The sequence below is a fragment of the Pan paniscus genome, chromosome 8 (assembly GCF_029289425.2).
Source record: "Pan paniscus chromosome 8, NHGRI_mPanPan1-v2.0_pri, whole genome shotgun sequence".
Lineage (NCBI taxonomy): Eukaryota > Metazoa > Chordata > Mammalia > Primates > Hominidae > Pan > Pan paniscus.
In genome coordinates this window covers 27,892,539-27,914,232 of record NC_073257.2, presented here as the reverse complement: position 1 = coordinate 27,914,232, position 21,694 = coordinate 27,892,539, and the positions used below count along the sequence as shown (strand labels likewise).

The 21,694-nt window shown below is 41.4% G+C and overlaps 1 protein-coding gene across 1 annotated transcript in view; it reads right to left on the bottom strand.

Annotated features, from left to right (window-relative positions):
- Positions 1–1,070: 1,070 nt before the first annotated feature.
- The window catches only part of OLAH (oleoyl-ACP hydrolase), a 41,264-nt gene continuing 20,640 nt past the window's right edge, over positions 1,071–21,694 (bottom strand). The window contains 7 exon segments of the mRNA XM_063607198.1: positions 1,071–3,808; positions 5,008–5,090; positions 11,120–11,289; positions 12,371–12,470; positions 15,036–15,174; positions 19,883–19,939; positions 19,942–20,025. Coding sequence (XP_063463268.1) covers positions 3,666–3,808; positions 5,008–5,090; positions 11,120–11,289; positions 12,371–12,470; positions 15,036–15,174; positions 19,883–19,939; positions 19,942–20,025 — 776 coding nt within the window. The 3' untranslated portion in view covers positions 1,071–3,665.

The following is a 21,694-nucleotide window of genomic DNA, read 5'->3' as shown; positions in this document are numbered from 1 at the left end:
CAGCTGTTTGTTCTTTTGGCTCATCTGTTCTGTTACAATAAGTTAATGTTACTGGTGAAATAAAAACAGGTTATTAAGAATCAATGGCAAGGCTGAGCGTGGTGGCTCACGCCTCTAATCTCAGCACTTTGGGAGGCTGAGGTAGGTGGATTACTGAGGTCAGAAGTTCGAGACCAGCCTGACCAACATTGCAAAACCCCATCTCTACTAAAAATACAAAAATTAGCCAGCCATTGGTGGTGCACACCTGTAATTCCAGCTACTTGGGAGGCTGAGGCAGGAGAATTGCTTTTACCCAGGAGATGGAGGTTGCAGTGAGCCAAGATCACACCACTGCACTCCAACCTGGGCGACAAAACAAGACTCCGTCTCAAAAAAAAAAAAAAAAATTACAAGTCTGTCCATAGCAGTTTAAAGAAATTTAAAAAGCCACCATAGGAATATCTATTTTTCTTTAAATTTTTACATTTAAGACATTTAAGACAAAAAGGCAAACTAAAATGTATCTAGTGATAAACTGTACCACTACTGTACCCCATATGTTCAGTTCTATCTGAGTAAAAATAGAGTCTGGAAGATAATATTGGCCCCCTACTCAGTCTTTCTGGATAGTACACAGGCTCTTTGAAAGAAGACAGTCTCATGTTAACAATTCAAAAAATTGTTTGAGATCCCTTAAGATAAATATCCCCCAAAACAGTGTACCTCTATTCCCTGCATAAAAATTTAGATTTGGAATGGTATGACCAGAGGAATAGATCCACTTCATGTTACTACAAGAACAAAACTATCTAGGTCTGCTAGATGAATTTCCAGGGAATTATGCTGAGCAGAAAAAGCCAGTCCCCAAATGTGACATGTATAATTCCATTTATATAACATTCTTTTTCTTTTCTTTTTTTTTTTTTTTGTAGAGACAGGCTGTCACTCTGTTACCCAGGCTGGAGCGCAGTGGCACGCTCTCGGCTCACTGCAACCTCCGCCTCCCAGGGTCAAGCAATCCTCCCATCTCAGCCTCCAGAGTAGCTGGGACTACAGGTGCGTGCAACCATGCCCAGCTAATTTTTGTATTTTTCATAGAGACAGGGTTTCACCATGTTGCCCAGGCTGGTCTGGAACTCCTGATCTGAGGTGATCTACCCACCTTGGCCCCCCAAAGTGCTGAGACTATAGGCATGAGCCACCGCGTCCAGCCAGGATTCTTGAAAGGGAAAATTTATAGATGCAAAGGATGGAATAGTGGTTGCCAGGGAGGAGGGAGGTGGGTGTGGCTTTAAAAGGGCAGCAGGAGGGATGATCCTGCAGTGATGGAATGTTCTGTCTTGATTGTAGCAACACCAATATCCTGATTGTGATATTATACTATAGTTTTGCATAACAGTTACCATTAAAGGAAACTGGGTAAAAGGCTACACAAATCTCTCTGTATTATTTCTTACAAATAAAAGGGAATCTGCAGTTATCTCAAAAAGTTTAGTTTTAAAAATCGAGGTTGATTTCTCATCGGGAAAATTTTGGCAATCAAGATAATTCTCATCTTTCTAAATTTCGCCTAATGATAGATGTCTTCCACGATGATACCAAGGCCTAATTCCTTCAAAGAGAAGACATCATCAATGATAGACTTGGTGTCTTACAGTTGAGGGCTTGAAAACTCCTGAAAGTTGTTCCCATGTGGACTTTACCTCCACCAGGTAGAGATGCAGGGGAAAAAGCTTACCCCCAAAGCCTGGCATTTGTTCCATCATGAAACTTCAGTTTGCAGACTATATTGACTAAACATTTTTCAAATTAATAATCACGAATCCTAATTATTATTATTATTTTTGAGACAGAGTCTCATTCTGTCACCAAGACTGGAGTGCAGTGGCATGGTCTTGGCTCACTGCAACCTCCACCTCCCGGGTTCAAGTGATTCTCTTGCCTCAGCTTCCCTAGTAGCTGGGATTACAGGCGCCCGCCACCACGCCTGGCTAATTTTTTTGTATTTTTAGTAGAGATGGGGTTTCAGCATGTTGGCCAGGCTGGTCTTGAACTCCTGACCTCAGCTGATCCGCCCATCTCAACCTCCCAAAATGCTGGGATTACAGGCGTGAGCCACCATGCCCGGCCTCCCAATTACTTTTATACCAATCTTTCAGTAAGGGAACCCTGGAAATAGTATCAAATTAAAGGATAAAGTACAACACATACTACAACATAATTTGCTTAAGACTATTTGTAGCCTAAACTCAAAGTGCCTCCCCCAAATAGTTAATTTTATATTTTTTGTACTTTGTTTAAAAAGAGTGATAAATTTAGGAAAATACCACCTGTATGCATTTTCCTTAATCTTATTTACTAAGACCTTATGTACTTTTTATTTTTGAGATAGGGTCTCACTCTGTCACTCAGGCTGGAGTGCAATGACATGATCCTAGCTCACTGCAGCCTTGACCTCCTGGGCTCAAGCGATCTTTCAGCCTCAGCCTTCCAAGTAGCTGGGACTACAGGTGCACGCCACCATGCCTGGTTGATTTTTAAAATCTTTTGTAGAGACAGGGGTCTCCCAAACTCCTGACCTGAAATGATCCTGCTACTCAGCCTCCCAAAGTGCTGGAATTACAGGTGTTGAGCCACTGCGCCTGGCTCCTATTTCTGCTTTTCTTTTTCTCTTGGTTCCTGTTTACTTCCAGCTGTTGTGCTTTCTCCCTAAGTCAAGTTCAAGTTATTGCTGAGTGAGGCTGAGGCAGCCTCTTAGGTGTGAGATTTGTGCTTGGCCATTCCCTTTGTCACAGGCCAGACTCTAGATTGGTTGTCCACTGGGGGGACAATCCAGGTCCCAGTCAGACATGCCAGGGTGGCAGAGCCCCCCAGTAAGTGGTGTAGAATAAACTCCTTAGAGGGGTGTGGTATAGGCATTCTGAGAACTTGCCTGCACAGGTGACAATAATTATTTTGGGCTCTCTTTTAACAAAGTAGTAGGTTACATTTTCTCACTATGTGGGGCTATTCTACATTTGAAAAAATGAGATCAAGCTTTGAGACACTGTATGCCATTCAAACAATCATTTATTTCAAGCATTTCCCCTGTTAATCATCTTCACCATTAAACTAACTGAAGGAAAAAATGGATAATTTACTAATCATGAATTTTGTCGACAAACTTCCCATAAAGGAGAATCAAGTGAGATTTTAATAGGAAGATAAAAGACTCTTCCAGAAGTATTTTTTTTTTTTTTTTTTTTTTTTTTTTGAGACAGAGTCTGGATCTGTCACCCAGGCTGGAGTGCAGTGGAGCGATCTCGGTTCACTGCAAGCTCCACCTCCCAGGTTCACACCATTCTCCTGCCTCAGCCTCCCGAGTAGCTGGGACTACAGGTGCCCGCCACCACGCCCGGCTAATTTTGTGTATTTTTAGTAGAGATGGGGTTTCACGGTGTTAGCCAGGATGGTCTCTATCTCCTGACCTCGTGATCCGCCCGCCTTGGCCTCCCAAAGTGCTGCCAGAAGTATTCTTTACTGGCTTGACCTTTGTCCCCAGATACGTAAATATATTTATGTAACGAATCTCCCTGACAGTAGAAAATGTGTAATTTCCAATCTGAATAAAACTGAGCTACATCTGAATAACTGAAAAGAGTATGATATTACTTTGATTATTTTAAAAGTGAAAGGGAAAATATCTAAAAATTGGATATCGATGATACTTCTAGACACTTGATTATGTAGTTCTTGATTAATTTCTCGTTGGCAGGATCCAGAAGATAAAAGTGACGCCCTGGAAGCTGGTAAATGTTAGCATTTCCACTGGTTACATCTTTCCAGGCTGAAAATAAACAAGATTGTATTCAATAACAACACCAACAGCAACTAAAGATTCACATCAAGACATCATTTCTTTAAGAGCTGACACCCTGAAGTACGGTTACTTTCAAGGCCTTATGTTCTAGGTGATGAAGCAGGAGCACGGCCATCTTGGACAAGCCCCTCATTCTAAAGTTTACCTTAATCAAAAACCACCTAAATCCAAAAGGCATCAGCCTAATGGCTAAGGTCACCATAACCATAAACCATAGATAACATCTCCAACCAGAAACGTTCCAAACTCCTCCCTGACCAGAGACATGTTAGCCCCAAGATAACCCCCCTCTGGCCAGGAAGATGACGGCCTCGAGATAACCTTGCTTCCGGCCGCCAGAAAGATGTCTGCCCCAAGAAAGCCTCCCCTCCTCCCAGAGACATTCCAACCCTACCATAAAACTTCTCGCTCACACAGAAACATTCCAAGCTTGTAATAAGCCCCTCACCCTAAAACCAATATATACTCTTCATCTGTAAGAGAAAGTGCTCCTGACGGAAGTCTGCCAGGAGCCCCTCTCAGGTTTTATCTAAAGAAAACCTGTCTTTGACTGTTAAGCTGCATTTTGTCTTTCCTCTTTCTTTAACTCTTACACTAGGTGTCCTGCATTTTTTATTTCTTTGAGACCTATCAGTATACAGCAGTTCTCTCATTTTATACAAGGCCAACATCTCTCCTTTTACACTAAATACAACTTCAACTAATTTTTTACTCATTGCAGTAACTACTAGTTGACATTGGTCAAAAATCATCGAACGTAAATATATACACCTACTATGTACCCATAAAAATTAAAAAAAAAATTTTTAAAGCTGGCCAGGCATGGTGGCTCATGCCTATAATCCCAGCACTTTGGGAGGCCGAGGCAGGCAGATCATGAGGTCAGGAGTTCGAGGCCAGCCTGGCCAACATGGTGAAACCCCATCTCTACTAAAAATACAAAAAATAGCCGGGTATGGTGGCCGGCACCTGTAATCCCAGCTACTCAGGAGGCTGAGGCAGGAGAATCGTTTGAACCTGGGAGGCAGAGGTTGCAATGAGCTGAGATTGCGCCATTGCACTCCAGCCTGGGTGACAGGGCGAGACTCTGTCTCAAAAGAAAAAAAAATTTTAAAGCCATCAAACATATATTTCAATACAATACTCGAGACTAAAAATAATTTCACCTTCCATGTCCTTTGCTATGTCTTCAGATCCAACAAAACATGTCAAGTCACAAGAAAGAACAGCCTTAGATGGTACATTAGAGCTGTAAACATAAAAGAGCTGGTTAGTAATTGTTCGAAATCAACATCCCAGAATCTTTTCCTGTTCCTAATGTCAATGAAACTTGGGGTGGGTTCACTTCTTTTCTTTGGCTACTTCTAGCAGTGTAAAACATTTTTCACCAATGGCACTTCTACCTGTCAAAGCCTGCCTGAGACTCAGTGTGGAGACTAATTTCCAATATCTAACTTCTAGGATGTGACAAGTGGCAGCAGGATGGCACTGGGGCGCACAGTTCAACTCAAGGTAAGGCTGGTGGAACCAGTCCTTTAAACTGTCATCAGAAACGAAGACCTCTTTAGTAACTCTTAGCTCTCCTTGGCCCAGCAGAGGGTTGCTCTGCACGGAACCTCACAACAGCAGCAAACGTGTTTATTGAGTCAGAGGCTCAGTGCTGCACTAGACACTAGGGGCACATGGAGAAACAAACACAGTCCCTGCCCTCTTGCAGCTGAGAGACTGGCTGGGAGAGAGACATTACAGAAACAATCATTCAACTAGAGAGAGATGGAAGGTGCTATCAAGTCCAGGGGGATGGAGAACTGTTGGCAGGAGGGAGGAGGTGGGGACAGGGTCAAGGCAAGTCTCCTGGGAAAGGGGAGAGGATCTGAAGCCTGAATGAATAGAGAAGAACAGGTCAAAGGGCACAGAGCCAGCAGGGAGAGAGGGAAGAGAAAGACGACAAATTAATGGCTAGGTCAGGTGTGATGGTTCACACCATAATACCAGCACTTTGGGAGGCCAAGGCAGGAGGATCACTTAAGGCCAGGAGTTTGAGACCAGCCTGGGCAACATAGCAAGACCCCATTTCTACTACATAAAAAAATTAGCCAGGTGTGCTGTCATGTACTTGTAGTTCCAGCTACTCGGGAGGCTGAGGTGGGAGGATCACTTGAGCCCAGGAAGTCAAGGCTGCAGTGAGCTGTGATTGCACCATTGCACTCCAGCCTGAGCAACAGAGTAAGATCCTGTCTCAAAAAAAAAAAAAAAAAAAAAAAAAAATGTTCAGGCGTGGTGGCTTACGCCTGTAATCCCAGCACTTTGGGGGGCCGAGGTGGGTGGATCACCTGAGGTTGGGAGTTCAAGACCAGCCTGACCAACACGGGAAACCTCGTCTCTACTAAAAATACAAAACTAGCTGGACATGGTGGTGCATGCCCGTAATGAGCTACTTGGGAGGCAGAGGCAGGAGAATCCCTTGAACCTGGAAGGCAGAGGTTGCGGTGAGCCAAGATCACACCACTGCACTCCAGCCTGGTCAACAAGAGCGAAACTCCATCTCAAAGAACAAAGCAAAACAAAACAACAACAACAAAAAAGGCTATTGTTCAGAGAACAAAGTGGAGTATTGGGACAAATTAAGGTATAAGAGGTATGCAGGTATAAGTCTAGTTGGTTGTCCTAAGAGTGAAAGGAAGTCACCAAAAAGATCAAACAAGGTACACCATGATCAAACTGGACTTCTATCCTCTGGATAGAGTGTGGATAATGGATCGGAGGGGGACCAAGTGTATGTGATAGGCCCAAGTGAGTGGGACTTGCAGTAATCCCAGCAAGGATTTGCTCCTGCCTGGAATGTAAAAAAGCAGCAGCACCCCACACTCCATCCTAACAATGAGAGAGAAAAAAAAAAAACAGAAACTGCAGCATCATGACTTGTCGTGAACTCAACAGAGAGCTGTGTTTGCAAGGCAAGTTAGAAATCAAATTCCAAGGAGGACAGACTCCCACTACAGAGAGATGGGGCCAGTAGACAGGGTCAGATGGCACAATGTCCAGGCGGAAGAGGTATCTGCTGTACATGCGATAAGACTCAAATCAGCCGAAATTTTAAAGTGTTGGAGACACAGTGAGAACAGTGTGTTAGATGGAGTTCCCACTGACTCACAGCCTCTTTTGTCTTTTCTTGTTTTTTTAGATGGAGTCTCGCTCTATTGCCCGGGCTTGAGTGCAATGGCGTGATTTCAGCTCATTGCAACCTCTGTCTCCTGGGTTCAAGTGATTCTCCTGCCTCAGCCTGTCGAGTAGCTAGGATTACAGGTGTCTGCCACCACATCCAGCTATTTTTGTATTTTTAGTAGAGATGGGGTTTCGCCATGTTGGCCAGGCTGGTCTCGAACTCCTGACCTCAAGTGATCCGCCCGTCTTGGCCTCTGAAAGTGCTGGGATTCCAGGCATGAGCCACCGTGCCCAGCCATGCAGCCTCTTTTCCATGGGCCTTCACTAGGGGTTGACGAGAAAAGTTAGGAGTGACGCAAGAGGCTAGAGAGACACCTCCACAGGGCAGTTAGTTAGCTGTGGCAATTGGACTGGCACTAGACTGCCACCTGACCAGGTCTGCTCTCATTGTAAGCAGAAGCCTTAAGCTGCTGGAAGAGGGGCATGAAACCCTCTCACCACCAGGGTGCAGGTGAAGCCCTGTGGCTGCTGCAGGGAGGATAAAAGCATAAGCCCTCTACCCCTGAGGAAGGGATGAGAAACAATTCTACACCAAAACCAAGCAGAGTTCTGCTGCTTGTAGGAAGGGGCAGGAATCTTCCACCAAGGCAACCACAGATAGAAGGCAAAAATGTGTTTGCAAGAGAGAAGGAGCAGGCGTGCTGAGAAAGCCCCACTCACAGAACCCAGGCACGGGGACGCTACCTAGAATTCATGCTTCAGACTATCTAGATGTCCAGGAACTCCCTGTGTTACCCACAGGCTAACATACATTGAGTAACAAGCAACAGCTGTCTACACTGGGGAGGGCAACAGGAGGAAGAGAGGCTGTTCTATGAGTCACAGGGAACATTGAACGCCAAGGGTAGGGCGGGACTGCTGAGAAAAAGTCTGGAACAACTGCATCCCACACCAGACACATAGCAGAGGATTTTATACCAGAGGATTTGAGAGCTGGTGGTGCGCTCAAGGTCATCACAGCAACAACAAAACCCTACCCAGCTCAAGCCCAGTCTAGACTAACTCTATTCCCCACACTAACGGCCTGTCAAAAAGGAGAGACGTGTTCAAATTCAGGTGTAAAACATTACCTTCAGTCTCTACTGTGTTTAGGCATGATAACTGGCTTTTGATTTTATAAAATTATCACTGGGCACGGTGGCTCATGCCTGTAATCCCAGCACTTTGGGAGGCCGAGGTGGGGTGGATCACCTGAGGTCAGGAATTCGAGACCAGGCTGGCCAACATGATGAAACCCCATCTCTACTAAAAATACAAAAAAATTAGCTGGGTGTGGGGGCACGTGTCTGTAATCCCAGCTACTCGGGAGGCTGAGGCAGGAGAATTGCTTGAACCCAGGAGACGGAGGTTGCAGTGAGCTGAGATCGCGCCATTGCACTCGAGCCTGGGCAATAAGAGCAAAACTCCATCTCAAATAATAATAGTAATAATAATTATCAAACACACAGGAAAGCAAGAAATAACCCATTGTTAAGAGGCAAAGCAGTCAAAAGAATCAGACACAGATAAGACCCAGATGTTGGAACTCTCAAACAGGGACTTTAAAATACATAGGATTAATTTATCAACAGATTTAGTGGAAAAGGTGGCTAACATTCATGAACACATGGGGAATTTCATTAGAAAGGTAAAAACCAGAAGAGAGTCAAATGGGATTTCTAGAAATAACAGAAATGAAGAAGTCCTTTGACAGGCTCATCAGTAGACTTGATACAGCTGAAGAAAGTCAGCGGCCTTGAAGACAGTCAGAGGAAATTATTCACACTGAAACACAAAGGAAACTTTAAAAAAAGAGACAAAACAGAACTTGCAAGAGATTTGGGATGATATCAATTATGAAACACCCTAGTGTATGTGGCATCAGGAACCCAGACGAGGAACAATAACAATAGTCCGAAGCAAGAGAGGAGGACAGATTATATGAGCTGAAGTAGTCACAGCTTCTGGCACTTCTCGGCTGACAATTTCCATTTTGGCCAGTAGCTCTGAGCTTTAGGGGTAGTGATGGGGAAAGAGAACTGGAAAAAACTCTGTAGGCCTGATTTCATTTGTATTGGAAAAAGCAGGGAGATAACGAGGACGTGGGAGAGATCAGATTGAAAAGGAGAAGGTGCAGGAGGGCAGGATTTGGAAGAGTTTTTGAAATTTGGAGAGAGGACGTTAAAATTTGTGAGTAACTACTGCAATTTGGCTCACTGGAGAAAGGGTGAGAATGTCAACATTTTCTACATTCTGTGAGTAGAATATCCCCATGAATGATTTATGTTAATGTGTTATTTCTGGTGTTTTGGAGGTTTCTTTGGAGTGAAAAAACTCATTGGTTGTGAGTTTTTTGGTTGTGTTTTGTTTTTTTAAAATAGCTCATGGTTTGTTGTGTGCCAGACGCTCCCCTCTACCAAGCAGTTAATTCTCACACAACACCTTGAAAAGGTGCTATTCTTATCCCTTCGTTGATGAGATGAGACACAGACCGTTAAAGAAACTTGCTCAGAATCTCGCAGTGAGTTAAGACACAGGGTTTCAGTCTGCTAAGTGGACTCTAAAGATGGCATGTTTCACCATTGTGCAAGGCTTAATTATTAAAAGCCAGCTTTTGCATCCATGATTGCATTGAATGTCCATGGTGATTTGGATTACTTCTCAGTTTTTTCAATTTTGTTTTAAATTCACAAATAACAATTGTATAAATTGGTGAGGTATACTGTGATATTTTGATATAAGTATACATTATGGAAAGATTAAGTCAAGCGAATTAACATATCCATCACCTCATATACTTAACTTTTTAAAATGATGTGCACAGGTAAAATCTACTTTCTTAGCAATTTTGAAATATACATGTGTAGTCACTGTGCTGTGCAGTAGATCTCAAAAACTTAGTCCTTGCTGAGCGCAGTGGCTCACGCCTATAATCCCAACACTTTGGGAGGCTGAGGTGGGTGGATCACCTCAGGTCAGGAGTTTGAGACCAGCCTGGCCAACAAGGTGAAAACCCATCTCTACTAAAAATGCGAAAGTAGCTGGGTGTGGTGGCGGGTGCCTGTAATCCCAGCTACTTGGGAGGCTGAGGCAGGAGAATCGCTTGAACCTGGAAGACGGAGGTTGCAGTGAGCCAAGATCACACCACTGCACTCCAGCCTGGGCGACAAAGTGAGACTCCATCTCAAAAATAAATAAATAAATAAATAAATATATAAATAAAATAAAAATAGGAAAGATTATTGGGGTAGGATTTACAGAGTATCAGGACTTCAGTTCTATCAGAAGAATCAAGTGTCTATACAGACATCCCACGAGACAAGGGAATGGAGAGATATTCATAGAACTTAATGAGTTCTGGAACAAAATGTACAAAAAAGCAAACCTAGCAAATTTCTCCACACTGGTTTGCCCCCACACTTACAATAAGTAACAATCTATTTCTGCTGACCCTTCTAAGAAGATGAAAATGCTTTGGCATTAATTTATTCAACAGATATTTACTATGTTATTATGAGATAAAATATACATGTCTAATCATATATTTTTTAAAGAAAAATACATGCTAGACTTTTTTTTTTTTTTTGAGATGGAGTCTCACTCTGTTGGCCAGGCTGGAGGGCAGTGGTATGATGTTAGCTCGCTGCAACCTCCGCCTCTTGACTTCAAGTGATTCTCCTGCCTCAGCCTCCCAAGTAGCTGGGATTACAGGTGTGCACCATCACGTCTGGCTAATTTTTGTATTTTTGGTAGAGATGGGGTTTTGCCATGTTGGCCAGCCTTGTCTTGAACTCCTGGCCTTAATTGATCCACTGGCCTTGGTCTCCCAAAGTGCTGGAATTATAGGCATGAGTCACTGTGCCTGGCCATGCTAGACATCTTTTATAGATACAATTTCTGTGCCTAGGCTCCATTCTAAACCAGTAATACATACCATAGGTGGCCCCAAAGGAAATGAAACCAAACTCTTAGAATTTTGTCTTCCCACATAAGCAACCTCAGAGCACTGCCAATCTATGTTTTTCTACAAATAATTGTACCAAAAAAAGAAAAAACCTTGTTTCTGTTACTTACATGCAACTTCTAACAATGTTCAGATCTGCCCTTATGATGGGACTATATTGTTTCATGAATTCCTTGTCTTCAGCAAAATGCTTGGGGATGCCTCCAAATTCCATAAGCTAATGACTTATTTGTTCTTCTGACAATTCATCATCTTTGGGAATGCGATGCCAGGCCTTTGACTTGAAACATGAACAACAACACAGGCCTGATATTTCATATAACACACTTGGCTCATAAACTGAAAACTGTTGATCTAAGGGAAAAGTCATTAAACCAAGGCTGGGAAGTAGACTGCTTTATCTACAGGCTTCAGGAAAGAACTATGTCGTTTTGAAAGTGGGGAGAAGAAGGCTCATCAGTAATAACTACAGCATCATAATGCCACCAAAATGGCTTTGTAGATTTAGAATCCTGGGACAGGCAGGATCTTTCTCCAGATGAAGTGGGAAAGACCAAAGAGGTAGGAGGAAGAGCAGCAGGAGCAACAGCACCAGGTTTAAAAAGCCATGGTAGTTCTAAGAACTTGACATCACTGTCCCCTTTTAACATTTCAAGGAGTCTTTCCTGGTTCTGATCCAGTTACTTTGCTCAAAGTTGGTTAAGTTCCCAGCTGACCCACAATGAAGGAAAAAGCACTATGGTCAGCATTAGCTCAGAGATGCCAGGAATAGTACCAGTAGGAAACAGCTGAAGTGCATTTCAGGGAAACAGAGAATGATATTGAAAGAGATTTAAGGGACTTTTCAACAGCAAGTATTAGGTTGGTGCAAAATCAATTGTGGTTTTTGCCATTGCAAGTAATGGCAGGCTGGGCGTGCTGGCTCACACCTGTAATCCCAGCACTTTGGGAGGCTGAGGTGGGTGGATCACCTGAGGTCAGGAGTTCAAGACCAGCCTGGCCAACATGGTGAAACCCCGTCTCTACTAAAAATACAAAATTAGCTGGCTGTGGTGGTGCTCGCCTGTTGTCCCAGCTACTCAGGAGGCTGAGACAGGAGAATCTCTTGAACCCAGTAAGCAGAGGTTGCAGTGAGACAAGATCGTGCCACTACACTCTAGCCTGGGCAGCAGAATGAGACTCCATCTCAGAAAAAGAAAGTAGTGGCAAAAACCTCAATTGCTTTTGCACCAATCTATTAGTATCCCCACCATCATCATCATACTGGACCAGAATTCACCAGATAGAGAAATAATGGCTTATTTTTATCCCCATTTCCCTGCTCTCCACTGCCCTTCCTAGGAAAAAGCTAAATTACTTACGTGTACCGGAGTTGCGCTTGACAAAAATAAATGCAATGGTTCTGGTTGATTGTTTTCTTTTAGATCTAGTGCAGTCCTAAAAGCAATGTGGGATCCCATACTAAATTCAGCAAAGAAAAACATGACAAGAACTGTTAAGCAAAACTCGTGATGATCCACCGAAAGTCAAAAGGAACAGTATCATAAACACAACAATGATCATGTAATAGATGAAAGGAAAGTGTCAGTTGATTAAGAAGTCTATCTTTTCAGTGATTTATATCAGCATAAAAACTGTTTCAAAGACAGCCTAGATAATTCACTCTAAGATTTAGTACTGATTTGCACAGTGTCTTCAAATTAATTTAAATTTCCTTTTCTTCCTTAAAGGTGTGTATCACTATGTCTTTAACAGTATATATCTGCAGTTCTCAAAATACGGTTTAGGGACCCCTGGAAATTTCTGAGATCCTAATGGATGGTCCATGAGGTCAAAGCTATTTTCAGGATAAATACTAAAATGTTATTTGCCTTTTTTACCCTAATGAATACACAGTGGAGTTTTCCAGAAGCTATATGACATGTGATACAGCAACAATTTGAATGCAGAGACAGAAATGAGAATCCATCTGCCTTCTATTATGTCAGACATTAAGCAGATTTGCAAAAGTATCAAATGATGCCACTCTTCTCACCTTCTCACATTTTTTTTGGAAAATATAGTCTTTTCATTAAAATATATTATTTATGTCAATGTATAATAGGTTTGTTAATGTTATTTTTAGATAAGTTAATAAACATCTTTAAAATTTCTTAGTTTTTCCTTCCAGTATGATAAATATCGCCAGATATATCACATATAAACAAAAGCTCTTTGAGTTCCTCAATGCATCTTAAAAGTATAAAGGGGTACTGGGATCGAAAATGTTGATATTATGTAAATACATTTGGTTGACAAAACTGCCAGAGGTTGCTTATTTGTAAATTGCACATGTATATATTTTCTGAAAGAAAGGGAAACTCAGCACCATGTTCATTGCGCATGGAGTGTAAAGTGCAGGTAATTTGGAAATATATAGCAACAACTTCTACAGGCTGGATGCAGTGCCTCGTATCTGTGATCCCAACATTTTGAGAGGCGGAGGTGGGTGGATCACTTGGGCCCAGGAGTTGGAGACCAGCCTGGGCAACATGGCGAAACTCCATCTCTATAAAACATCAATGACAAGAAATTAGCAGGGTGTGGTGGCATGCTCCTGTAGTCAGCTACTTGGGAGGCTGAGGTGGAAGAATCACTTGAGCCTGGGAGACAGAGGTTGCAGTGAGCCATGATTGCACCACTGCCCTGCAGCCTGGGTGACAGAGCAAGACCGTGTCTTGAAAAGAACTTTAACAATGTGCATATTGTTTAACATAAATTCTGAGAATTTATCCTAAAAAATTGATAGGAGATTTATACTAAATTTTCTATAAGAATGTTCGTTGGGCTGGGTGCCACAGCTCACACCTGTAATCCCAGCACTTTAGCAGGCCAAGGCAAGTGGATCACTCGAGGTCAGCAGTTTGAGACCAGTCTGGCCAACATGGTGAAACCCCAACTCCATTAAAAATATAAAAATTAGCCAGGTATGGTCGTGTGTGCCTGTAATTCCAGCTATTTGAGAGGATAAGGTGGGAGGATTGCTTGAACCCATGAGGTGTAGGTTGCAATGAGCTGAGATCGTGCCACTGCACTCCAGCGTGGGTGACACAGTGAGACTCTGTCTCAAAAAAAAAAAAAAAAAAGAATGTTCACTGGACGATTGTTTATAACAGAAAAAGATAGAAATAGCTCATATCCACAAAAGGAGGTTAATCAAACAAATCATGAAGCAATGTATACTTACAGGATGTGAAAGATATTTATGGCAATAATATAAATATATTTAATTTAATATTATATTTAATTTAATATTACTATAATATAACTATTATAGCAATAAACATCTTTCACATCCTGTGAGTGTACATTGCTTTTCAGTGAAAAAGATCAAGTAAATATATAAAACCAGACCCCACTGTGTAAAAATACTAAGGAACTACATCAGAATTTTAAAGCATTGTTATCTGGGTAGTAGGATGATGGATACTTTTTATTTTTCAATTTCTGCTTGACCATATTTGTAAATCTTATATGATATAATAGCCAAAATTTATTGAGTCCTTACTATATACCAATTTATTTAAGATCACTATTCATTTAAGCCTCACAAATGGGAACTATTGTTATTGTACCCTTATAGAAAAAGGAACTAACTCAGAAGCCTAAGAAATTTTCCTAAGGTCATACAACTGATAAGAGATAGCCAGAACCCCAGGGTCTCTGACTTAACCTCAAAATTATACAACGTAGCTTAAGAAACATATACTCTTTGCATAATTTCTTATTTCAAAAATAAATAGAATGTAAGCTGCTGTTAAAGTCTTGGTTTTACAAGTGTTGACTTTATTTGCCTAAAAGGAAAAAAAATAGATATACTTACCATACAAACTGGTGAATTGTAAAAGTTGTGATGGCCATAATTACCTAACATGCTGTCTAACCAATACAAAGGTATGCATCTTACAAAACACAAAGAATAACATTAACCACAAACTTCAGATAGAAGAAACTCCCCTGAAGTCTTTTAAAACAGATATCAAATACCTGTGGCCAAAAAATGCAAATGGTTTATCCTGGATGACTGTCTGCAGAGCACAAACAACTTGATCAACTAACTGGGAGATGTCATTTTCAAGAGGTTCTTCAACTCGGCTTTCTCTTCCAGGAAGCCTTAAGGAGTGCACTGGAGATGGAGAAACACAAGTGAACACGCACAGACAGTGAATGAGATATTGTGATGTTATAAAAGGGCTCATATTTACCTGATAGAAAAAATTTCAAAGAAATGAATGATAACAGTTAAGTCCAGCAAGGTAAAAGTTTTAGAATTTGCTGATAATAAAAGCAAGAGGATAAAATATAGCAGACTAAGAATCTGCTCACAATAAGATAAAGGGAACACCTAGAAGAAAAAGAAAAAAAAAAACAAAGGAACTGAAAATTCCATTGATGATCATGTGCTGATGAAATGCTTACCCCAACAACCATTACCTATATCAGGAAAATAAAACATCAGGTTTCAAGGGTGACCTAGAGGGTCAGGAGATAAGGCACTGGAATGCATTAAATTTGAGAGTTAGAACTGAGTCCTTTACACAAAGCCAAGAAACCCTAAATTCTAGACCCTCTGTGAAAAAGTAGACTACAAATAAAGTATTTATTTTCCAAATGGCAAAGGAGAAAAAGAAGAACTTTCTGATTTTGCCTTGGCTCTGGATGGGGGAAAAAGTCTGCCCTTAGATTTTTTTAAACAAAGCCTTGTATTTATGCAAATTTGAAGTTTATTTATGTTACCTTGGTAGACTGGAGTGCAGGTAACATAAATAAACTTCAAATTTATAGAAAGTGAAGCAGAAAAATGACTCGAAATGACCCTGGGCTAGTAGCACTTCAGGATGCCTAACAGAAACAATGACAAGTCATCTCCTAATGAATAAATACACAATCTAAGCATCTCCAGAATCAAACATCAAGCTGATCCCAAATAACTTATTGGCTTGCTTGCTAGAGCAAAGTCTAACACACTGTACAGGAATACAACAAAATCCAGGACCCAACAATGTAAAACTCACAATGTCTAACATCTAATCAAAACTCACCAGACATGCCAAAAAGCTGGAAGGTATGACCCATAACAACTCCAGGGAGAGCATCAAACATAAGAAACAGACGAGAAATAACAAAAGATGGAGTCAGCAGACAAGGACCTTAAACGGTTATTAAATACAAATGTGCTCACTAATGTGAATGAAAACATGAACATGATAAGAACAGAAACTAAAGATTTTTAAAAGACCCAAATGGAACTCGTAGAGATGTAAAATATCTGAAAAAAAATTTAAAAACACCAGATGGGATTAACAGCAGACTAGACGCCAAGAAGAAAAGATCAGTGAACTTAAACATAGAAAAAGAAACTATCCACAATTAAGCATGTTGGCCAGGCATAGTGGCTCACACCTGTAATCCCAGCACTTTGGCAGGCCAAGGTGGGCCGATCACTTGAAGTCAGGAGTTCAAGACCAACCTGGCCAACAGGGTGAAACCCCATCTCTACTAAAAATACAAAAATTGGCTGGGTGTGGTGGCATGCACCTGTAGTCCCAGTTAGTTGGGAAGCGGAAGCAGGAAAATCACTTGAGCCTGGGAGGCAGAGGTTGCAGTGAGTCAAGATCATACCACTGCACTCCAGCCTGGACGACAGACTGAGACTCTGTCTTCAAAATAAAAAAAAAGAAAATTAAGCGTAGAAAGAACATGACAAAATAAATGCACAGCTGATGAGCACACTGTGGTACACTATAAATCAATCTAACATAGGTGTAATTGGAGTCCCAGAAGGAGAGAAGAGAAGAGGGAAACAGAAAAACATTTGAAAAAAAACAGTGGCTGAATATGTCAAAATTTGAAACTTACAAAGTCGTAGATCCAAGAAGTTCAAGGAAACTCAAACAGAATAAACAATGAAAACCACAACAAGGCTTGTCCATCAAATTGCTAAAAACACTTGATAAAAAGATGATGTTAAAAAGCAGCCACAGAAGAGAGACATAGATACAAAGGTAATGGCAAAACATTTCTTATTTATTTATTTATTTTTTTGAGAAGGAGTCTTGCACTGTTTCTCAGGCTGGATTGTAGTGGTGCCATCTTGGCTCACTACAACCTCTGCCTTCCAGATTCAAGTGATTCTCCTGCCTCACCCTCCCAAGTAGCTGGGAATGCAGGCACATGCCACCACACCTGGGTAATTTTTGTATTTTTAGTAGAGACGGGGTTTCACCATGTTGGCCAGGCTGGTCTCAAACTCCTGACCTCAAGTGATCTGCCCACCCTGGCCTCCCAAAGTGCTAAGATTACAGACATGGACCACTGTGCCCAGGCCATGACAGCACATTTCTTATTAGAAATTGTTCAAGCCTGCCAGGTGCGGTGGCTCATGCCTGTAATCCCAGCACTTTGGGAGGCCGAGGCTGAAGGTGCTTGAGCCCAGGAGTTTGAGACAGCCTGGGCAATGAAGTGAGACCTTATCTCTATTAAAAAAAATTAAAAATATTAGCTGAGTGTGGTGGTGCACATCTGTAGTCCCAGCTACTTGGGAGGCTGAGGCAGGAGGATTGCTTGAGCCTGGGAGGTTGAGGCTACAGTGAGCCGTGATTGTGCCACTGCACTCAAGCTGGGAGACAGGATGAGATGGACGGATGGATGGACAGATGGAGGGGAGGGAAGGGGAGGGGAGGAAAGGGAAGGGGAGAGGGAGGGAAGGGGAGAGGGAGGGAAGGGGAGAGGAAGGGAAGGGGGAGGGAGGGAGGGAAGGAGAGAGGGAGGGAGGGAGGGAAGGAAGGGAAGGAGAGAGGGAAGGAAGGGAAGGGAGGGAAGGAGAGAGGGAAGGAAGGGAAGGAAGGAAGGAGAGAGGGAAGGAGAGAGGGAGGGAGGGAAGGAGGGAAAGAAGGGGAGAAATAGGGCAAGCCAGAGACCAATACTAGGGGGTAGGAAGGGAGGGAACAACTGTCACCCTGGCATTCCATATCCTCTGACAATATCTTTCAAAAGTGGAAGTTAAAGACTTTTTAGACACATAAAACCCACGAGAATTCAATGCCAGCAGACTTGCACTAAAATAAATATTAAAGGAACTTCTTCAGGCAGAATAAAAATAATGTCAGATGAAAATCTGGATCTACTTTAACAAAGGTAATCATGTAAATATATATAAAAGATTATTTTTTATCATTTTGGTTTTCCCCCCCACAAACTCAGAAGTTCTTACTAAACATTTTTTTTTTACTTTAAAATCACTAAAAAAGACAGCTGACTGCTCTACACAAAATTGATAAGTAGAAAAGTGTTTTACAAAAGTAGCACAAAGGTCAAGAGAGAGGAATGGAATAACACTCTTATAAGATTCTTTCATTAAAAATGAACTGGTATAATAAAATTTGAAAGTAGACTGTGATCATTTAAAGATGTGTTTTGGAAGGCTAAGTGCGGTGGCTCATGCCTATAATTCCAGCACTTTGGGAGGCCAAGGTGGGAGGATTGCTTTGGCTCAGGAGTCCAAGACCAGCCTAGGCAACATAGGGAGACCCCATCTGCACAAAAAACTTAAAAAAAAAAATTAACCAAGCATGGTGGCACATTCCTATAGTCCTAGCTACTCAAGAAGCTGAAGCAGGCCAGAAACAAAAAATGACAAAATACTGCTAAATCAAAACAATACTTTTTAAACTGGAGAAACAGATCTCACTCATGGATCAATATTGTTATGATGTCAATTTTCCCAAAATGGATCTATAACTTCACAGCAACCCCAAACAAAATCTCAGGAAATTGATAAGCTGATTTTAAAAGCTGTATGGAAATGCAAAGGACTTAAAATATCCAAAACAATATTCAGAAAGAAGAACAAAGTTGGAGAACTTATGCTACTGGATATCTAAGGCTTATTATAAGGCCACAGTAATCAAGATAGTATACTTTTGGAGTAAACATAGACGTATAGATCAGTGGAGTAAGAGAATCCAGAAATAGACCTACACATGGACTCGCAGATACTCATTTTTTTCCATGAAGGCATCAAGGAAACCTCCCAATTACCCTGAGACTTCCCTGCTGCTAGAATGAAGATGCTGTGTTTCTGGTATCATATGAGGCAAGTACACCAATGGGACAGAATAGAGAACCCGGCCCAGGCACGGTGGCTCATGCCCATAATTCCAGCACTTTGGGAGGCCGAGGCAGGTGGATCACCTGAAGTCAGGAGTTTGAGTCCAGCCTGACTAACATGGCAAAACCACATTTCTACTAAAAATATGAAAATTAACCAGGCATAGTGGCTCATGCCTGTTATCACAGCTACTAGGAAGGCTGTGGCAAGAGAATCGCTTGAACCCAGGAGGCAGAGGCTGCAGTGAGCTGAGATTGTGCCATTGCACTCCAGAGCGAGACTCCGTCTCAAGAAAAAAAGAAAAAAAAAAAGCCCAGAAATAGACCCACATACATGTGAAAACTCAATTTACAATTCAACTGGCACTTAAAACCAGTGGGGGAATGTATAGACCTCTCAGTAAGCGTTGCTAAGCCAACTGGCTATTCATGTGGTATAAGTAAACTTGGATATCTAGCTCACACTATATACAAAAGGCAGGCTCAAATATGACAAAATACTTTAGAATTGATAGAAGAAAAATAGGCAAATGACTGTGACTTGGGGTTAGGGTATAGGGTTAGGTTAGGCTTGCTTTTAAAGCCAGCCATAAAAAGCATAAAGTTTAAAAGAAGAGTAATACGCTTGATTATATTAAAATTTAAAGCTTCTGTGAGTCAGAAGACACCACATTAAAAAGAAAGGTGGCACAAACTAGAAGACATTTTCAACACACAAAACCTACTAAAAAAAATTAGAATCCAGAATAGACCAAGAATTTTGGCCAGGCACGGTGGCTCACGCCAGCACATGGGTAGGCTGAAGCAGGAGGATCACTTGAGCGCCGGAGTTTGAGACCAGCCTTGGCAACATAGTGAGATGCTGTCTCTACAAAAAAAAAAATAAAATAAAATTAGCCGAGCATAGTGGTGTATGCCTGTAGTCCCAGCTACTCAGGAGGCTGAGGTGGGAGGATCACTTGAGGCTGAAAAGTTAAGGCTGCAATGAGCCAAGGTCATGCTATTGTACTCCAGCCTGGGCAACAGAGCAAGATCCTGTTAAAAGAAAAGAAAGAAAAAGGAAGGAAGGAAAGGAAGGAAGGAAAGAAAGAAAGGAAAGAATTTCTACATGTCAGTGAGAAAAAGACAAGCAATCAAAATGTGAAAAAAATGTCTAATCTTACTTGTAATAAGGGTTAAGCAATGTAAAGTTAGAATAATTTCATGCACAGAGCAAAAAATTACAACGGTATTGTCAACAATATAGAGCAATAAGAATTTTCCTATACTGCTTGGTAGTATAAATTATTATAATTCCTTTGGAGAACAATTTGACAATATTTCATGTAGTTGAAGATGTTCATACTCTACCACCCAGAAATTCCATTCCTAGATGTAGACTCTCTCGTACATGTATATAAGAAGACATGTATAAGATGCTCATAGAAGCCCTGTTTATACTAATAGCAAAGAATAAAAATGACCTTAATGCCTGAGAACAGAATAGATACATAAATTGTGTTATAGTCACACAATGGAATACTAAAAACTAGGTTGTGGGAAAAGCAAGTTTCAGAGAAATGTCTGTAATCCCAGCACTTTGGGAAGCCGAGGCAGGTGGATCACCTAAGGTCAGGAGTTTGAGACCAGCCTAGCCAACATGGTGAAATCCTGTCTCTACTAAAAATACAAAAATTAGCTGGGCATAGTGGTACATGCCTATAATCCCAGATACTTGGGAAGCTGAGGCAGGAGAATCGCTTGAACCCAGGAGGTGGAGATTTCAGTGAGCAGAGATTGTGCCACTGCACTCCAGCCTGAGGGACAGAGTGAGACTCTGTCTCCAAAAAAAAAAAAAAAAAAAGTATATAAAGTTAGAAATATGAGAGATTATATTATATCTTGCTTAAGTCAGTGTTTGAGGAGGCCATAAATGGAGAGGGAGACTTCAATTATATTGGTACTGTTTTGTTCTTTAAGGGGAGCAGTGGACATGGACACGGTTAAGTTTATGGTATACATTTTTATAGATCTACTATTTGAAAACTTGTTTAAAGTAGTGGCCTTTAATTGTATGTATTGAACCATCAGCTATTGATTAAAAACCTCATATAAAAGTATTTCTGATAATTTCTAAAAAGGCCTTTAGGAATTGCAGGGCTCTCTTCTTCCAATGAATGGATTATTTTCTTTGAGACTTGATATCAGAGTATTGGCTACCAGCATGTAGAAAGGACGAGACTTGGAAAGCTTGAGGAATACACAGGTATAGTGTTGGGAATCCTGATAGCTAAAAATAAAGAAGGATGGGGCTGGAGATAGAAAACAGTCCTACAGAAACATGAAAATATCAAAGAACCAGAATTACAGAATCCCCACCCACACAAACGAGGTGGTTTTTAAAACTGCACTTCACTAGTCAGCAACCAACCTTAGCTCCAGTGGAATGACCTATTCTTGCTCGTCAGGAAAATCTAACACACTTTGTCGTAAACAAAGATAAATTTATCGTACAGAATATAGAAAGTATAAATCAAAGTTTTTCAGGCAATGAGAAC